Here is a 5995-nt window from a genome sequence, read left to right as displayed (position 1 = left end):
GGCTGAACGTGGGGTCTGGGGAAGGTCTAACACGATCTTGGATGCATAGGCTCTGACTCTATGGGAGTTTGGGCGGGAATTTTGGAGAAGGGGGTGGAATGGGGGTGGGGCAGGGGTTGGAACAGGTGGGGCAGAGGTGGGGCCTCATGGAAGGGGTGGAGTGGGGGTGGGGCCGGCGGCCAGGGGGGCGGTCAAGAATGCACCGAGAAGAGGGGAAGTCGGCGCCTATGCTGAGATGTATAAACAAAGAAATATCAAGGAGGATTAGGGAGATATTACTTCTGTATATGCCAATGATGAGATCATTACTGGGATATTGTGTCCAGTTCTGGTGTCCATAGTTTAAAAAAAGTGTGTTAGAAAATTAGAGAGGTTTCAGGGAAGAGCTGCAAGAATGATTCAAGGTTTGAAAAAACCTGCTTTATACTGAGAGACTTGGAGCTCAATGCATTTACTTAACAAAGAGAAGGTTGATCAGGCCTGTAACTACTAAGGAGGAAAATAACAGATAGGAGAGGCCTCTTGAGTCTAGCAAACAAATGGAGAACAAGATCCAATGTCTGGAAACTGAAGTTAAATTTATTTTTAATTGAAAATAAAATTCAGCTTTTACAGTCAGGGTAACTGACCTGGAACAGCTTCCGAAGTGAATTGGTAAATTCATCATTATTTGGGATCTTTAAATTGCAATTGGATTTCCTTCTAAAATATCTGCTCTTCTTAGTTCAACCACAAACTACTTGGTTGATAATGAGCTGCTTCTGACCAATTATGGATGAATAATTTCGTCCGCAGCAGGAATTATTGGACGGAATTCTCTGGCCAGGTGTTGAAAGGTGTTGAAAGCCAGACTAGAAGATGATTATTGTGGTTGCTGCTGGCCTTGAAATTTAATAATTTGTTAGGAAGAAACTTCTGTTATTCCACAATTGTCCTTGAACCTTCTTATGGAGTATCTGGTATTGGCCACTCTCGGAGACAGGATAGTAGACTAAATGGTCCTCTCTGCTCTGGTCAAGTGTGGCAGTTCTTATGTTCCTAGCAGTAATTGTACAGCAGCCAGTCTGTAATTGTATCATAAGTTGTCATGTGACATGAAAAGTCAGAAACCTGTCAGTTCCACTTAGAAGTTGTGAAGTGAACATGAGGTTCTGAGACTTAAAAAAAATACAATACAGAATATTTTTAACTTGCCATTTTTTAAAATTAAGGAAAGTTTTAAAACATTTAAATATATGTGCATTCCATTTCAGCAGGCTCTCACCATGTTTTTATTTCATGTTAAAGGCTTTCTTTAGGCCCTCCAGTGCCTGTGTTTCAGTTATTTTCCCCCAGTTTCTTGGGAGATCTGCTGGCTTAGCATTATAACTTTTAGCTAACTGGTGATTGAACTTCTGAAAAACAAACTTCCAGTAATCAGAAGCCTCAATGCTGGGATCTGGCTGAATGCGCCAGTCTGAGTAATAGACGCGATAATCTTTGTAGGGATGAAATTTCCCTTTTGTGCCTGATTTTCGGAATGAGTTCTCAGAAACCACTTCAGATGAGCATATATCATAGACAAGTTTTTGTGTATCAAGATCCCTGAAATTGCATAATCCTTGTGGCCAATGCACAGATGCAAAATGCTCCTTGTGGTCACTGCCTCCTGCTTCACAGGGGACTTTACAAAATGGACACTGCTTCCCACAGCCAAATACTCGCTTGAAGATTTCATCCTGGGGTTTTAATGACAGATTGGAGAGTTTGGTCTGAATATTCAAACCACCAAATTGGGATAAGATTTCTTGTTCCAGATCCAGAAGAAAGGTTTGAATATTAGCACAAAACTGTCCTGTTTTTGCTGTGTTTTTAAACTGTATCCCAAGTAAGTTGTCCTTGGAAATGACTAGGTCCTGCTGCAGCACTTCACAAAAGTTGCTTAAAAATGCTAAGACTGTGGTGTTTTTTTCATTTTTGGAGCTTTCCAAAACTTCCCTCACTTTCTTTACTATTGTAGATAGAATCTTTTTCTCCAACTCTCCCAAACGCTTAGTTTCCCTGTAATGATCCATCATATATCTCCGAATCCAGGTTTTGACAAATTTTTCATAGTTTTTAATATATTTCACATAGTTATCCAAGTTCATCTCCTCCAGAAGCTTTTTCTGTACAGTGAACTGGAAAAAGGTCCGGCTGCCATATTCAATGGACTCTGCCTTGTTGAGAATGTCATCTACTATCTCTGTTCCTAGTCTTTTGTTGATATAATCCACCAAGGCGGGTTTGAGACATTGATCACAGAAATCCCTGGCCCTTGTTTGGTTCTCATCTTTTTCCAAATACAGGTCAGTAAATGTGGAGAAATACAGAGGTTTCAGCTTCTCTAGATGACACTGAGGATCATTTTGTTTGATAAAATCTTCATGCATCTTTTGAAATCTCAAAGCTGCCTCCCCCAGAATATGAATTTTCAGGTCAACTTCAAAGCAAGCAGTAGTGCCAAGTTTTTTAACATCCTCCTGTTGGAGCCTCTTGTTGATTATGTTCAGCAATTCTCTGCAATAGATTTCATCGTAGTCCACTTTGGAATTTACCTTTTCTTCAGTGTATCTTTTACCCTCATCTATTAAGGATTTAGCAAGTTCTTCTGTGTGAACAGCTGTTTCACATTCCCCTATGAACAACAGTTTTTTCATAGTTTTGATCCATGCTGAATCTAGATACTCCTTTTTCAGTTTGAAATTGTCAATTCCATAATACAACAAACTACCTGATTCCTGTAGCTTCTGCCTGACGGCACTCCCTCGATTTGCCAGGTCCTTTCTCAACTGGGACTCCATCTCTCGATAAATTTCACGTTTCTGTAAACTGCTGAACTTCAACTCTAACAGTGTTTCTCTCCACATGTTTTCAAATTCTAATTTCAGTTCTTCATTCTCTAGTTTATGTTTTTTGTTCCTACATTCATCCAAGACCCTGTCAACTTTCCCTTCAATTATCTGCATGTATGAGGTCTGGATGTTTTCTGTCTTGAGCTGGCCTTTTCGAATTTGAATTGCTTCCTCGCACTTGTTCTCGGAGTAGCTCTTAAGTTCATTTTTGAGGCAGTTTGCACTCCTGATAAAATCTTCTCTGTACTTTTCTATCAGGTGGAGATTCAAAACTCCACTTTCAAAATAATCTTGTAAATTATCCAAAACTTTTTGTTTCTCGTGCTGCAGTTTTTCCCGTGCCTCATTTTTCAACATGGATAAGGCACCAGCCTGTAGTTTCTCTAATGTCTGATTCTGAATGACAGTTTCCTTTTCAGATACCCAGAGATGTATCTCTTTGCGGAAATGCCAGTCCCACTCGGAATACTTCATAGACAGCTGGTTATAGGCTTCAGCTACAAGGCTGTTTCTGAAACTGAAGATGAAGTTCTCGTGTTTTACAGCATTCCACAGGCTCTCCACCCATTTGACAAACTGGGGAATATCCTTGGGGGCTCTATTATGTGACCGTCGCTTTATCAAATCAAACAGGTATTTCTTTAGCTCACACACACTCTCACTGTATCCCATGTTCACTGGAGCCATGGGAGGGACTCCGTGCCACAGTCCAGGGATGTACCAATTGTGTTTCTCTGCATCATAGTCCATAATACATGAAAAATTCACTTTTTTACATTGCTTTTCCATCCTGGCTGCAGCTATGGTCATTTCATTCAGCTGCTCTAGGAGGTGATTCCTGTCCCTCATGTTTTGGTCATGCGCAGACACATCACTGACGTTCTGATGCACAAATTGGCAGTTGGCTTTTTGCCCTATTTCCTCCATTCTGAGAAAGGCATGGACCACAATTTGCAGAATATCCTTCATTTCTGTGGCGTTCTCCATGGCCATGTTAACGATGGTTATGTCACTCAGTCCAACCACCAGTGTGGCCAGCTCATTGTCATGTTGATAACTATCCTCCAGCAGGGCCAGTTCAGGGGCTTTCAAGCCTTCTGTGTCTATCACCAGGATGAAATCACAGCCCAGCTCCTGCTGAAAGTTCTCTGCCACTTTAATGAGGGACATGAAAGCTCCTCGCGTACATCGGGCACTGCTCACTGCAAACTGCAGGCCGAACATGGTGTTGAGGAGGGTGGATTTCCCAGTGCTCTGCACTCCCAGCACCGTTAGAACCACCATTCTGGACCTTCCCCCAAGCTTGGCATGGAGCTGAGTCAGAACATCTGTTACCCACTGCAGTGGGATGTTGGATGAATTTCCATCTAGCAGTTCCATAGGAAACCCTTCCAGCATCAGGTCAGCTGCTATGCCTGGGAGATGGATGAATTGTCTTTGGCATTTTGCCTTGTCTCCTTCTTTAACCATTGAGTATTCAGCTTCATAAAACTGCCCCAGCTCACGCATGAAATGCTCAACCCCTAAGGAAGTGGTAGATATTAATTTATCCAGCATGGCTAGCGCTTGTGGGTCATCTCCTGCCATTTTACTTTTCACTTTATATTGATCCCGTAGTTTAAAAAGATTATCTCGAGCAATGTGATCCAGGCAAAACTTCATCCATTTCAGAAAGTGATGTTTCTCCATTGAAGGCAATTGTCCTATTCCATTAATAAATGTAATCAGTCCATCAGTAAGGTCACATTGATCCTGCTGTCTACGTAATTGCAACTGTTTCTCTCTCAGTTGACATCTATAGTCTTCAGTGGCAGTCTCCCCTTGCCTTCTCATTCTGCACAGTTCTTTTTCCACTTTAGCCAATTCTTCCCAGAGATCCCCCTGCAGTCTCAGCATTTCCCTCTTGTACTTTGCCACATCTTTTATTTCCACAGTGATTTCTCTAGCCCACTTCCTTGCAATCTGACATTCCTTTCGGTCCTCATCTACCTGGATTCCTAGTTCACGTGCGGTCACAGCCATGGCTTCCAAATTCATTCTCTTGGGATGTGAACTCGTTATGCTTTTTATGGCAGATTTCAGTTTTTGCACAAATCCTGCATTATTTGTGGTGCTGTCTTTCACCAGTAGCTGTGATTTTCCCAGATTCAGCACTGGAGCCAACTTATTAAGGAATCCCAATGTTTCCTTGGGATTTCCATTCTTGCAATTGAGGATGAAGTAGTATTTAGTGGCTGATCCCTGCAGAGATGATAACAGTGCGTATTGTCTCTCACTGATGCTCTCAGTAACTATGAACACTGCTGAGGAGACCACTGTTAAAAAGGTAAATTGTAGCCAGTGGGACTCAATGTCTCCACGCAAATTTGTAACTGCAACGGGTTCTGGGAAAAGATCTGAATTTTTCCTCCCTCCAGGGAAATACCAGGAAATCTCAACCAGCCCATCTGTAATTTCCCGAGGGACGTTCCCAGACTCCATGTCACGATGGATGAAGAAATCGTGGTGCTGCTGAGAGGGGCTGAGAACCTCATTGAGGAATTTGGACTTGGAGAAGCTGCAGCTCCCCATCCGCACAAAGGAAATGGTTGGCATTGCTGTGAGCACCAGGCTCTCCTCTCTGAACCCTCTGCTGTCTGCCAGGGAGTGGGGCCTCCACTTTCTCACAATGTCCCTCATGGCCCACAGCATTAGGGTGCACCTGGGGGTGTAGAGGGCAGGTAGCAGCAGAGGGAGGGCAAACTGGCACATGGACATTTTGGAGAGGATCTCCTGCTGTAGGAAACTGTCTGAGCAAAGCAGAACAGCACAGAGAAGATCGAGGGGGTGTAGAGACTCTCTGATGTCAGTGTCACTAAAACTAAAAACATCTCCACCTGCAATCTGTGCCTCCTCACTGCCGTCTTCATCATCACATGCTCTATGTCCAAGGCTTGTGTTTCTGGCTGTCCCATTCAGAGCCATGATTTTCCTCAGGAAATGCCACGGTAAATCCTCTAACATCTGAGGAGTCCACTTTTCTATACTTTCTGAGCCAATTTCCAGGACATCCCGCAGCCTGAGTTTTGTGCTTTGGTATTCCTGCAGCTTTAGCTTAGAAAGGAGTCCTTGCAAAGCTTTAT

At 42.9% G+C, this 5995-nt stretch overlaps 1 protein-coding gene across 1 annotated transcript; it reads right to left on the bottom strand.

The window, feature by feature from the left end:
• Window positions 1-559: 559 nt before the first annotated feature.
• On the bottom strand, window positions 560-5755 carry LOC101941561 (interferon-induced very large GTPase 1-like). The gene has a single exon (XM_065580074.1). The coding sequence runs from the start codon at window positions 5628-5630 to the stop codon at window positions 1272-1274; it is 4359 nt and encodes a 1452-aa protein (XP_065436146.1). The 5' UTR covers window positions 5631-5755; the 3' UTR covers window positions 560-1271.
• Between the last annotated feature and the right edge of the window lie 240 nt (window positions 5756-5995).

Source organism: Chrysemys picta, unplaced genomic scaffold (genome assembly GCF_011386835.1).
Source record: "Chrysemys picta bellii isolate R12L10 unplaced genomic scaffold, ASM1138683v2 scaf1497, whole genome shotgun sequence".
NCBI classification, from domain to species: domain Eukaryota; kingdom Metazoa; phylum Chordata; order Testudines; family Emydidae; genus Chrysemys; species Chrysemys picta.
This window is presented reverse-complemented; position numbering and strand designations above follow the sequence as displayed.

Bases quoted from the DNA above. Each gene is read 5' to 3' on its own strand.
- LOC101941561 (XM_065580074.1), bottom strand. From the start codon at position 5,630: ATGTCCATGTGCCAGTTTGCCCTCCCTCTGCTGCTACCTGCCCTCTAC.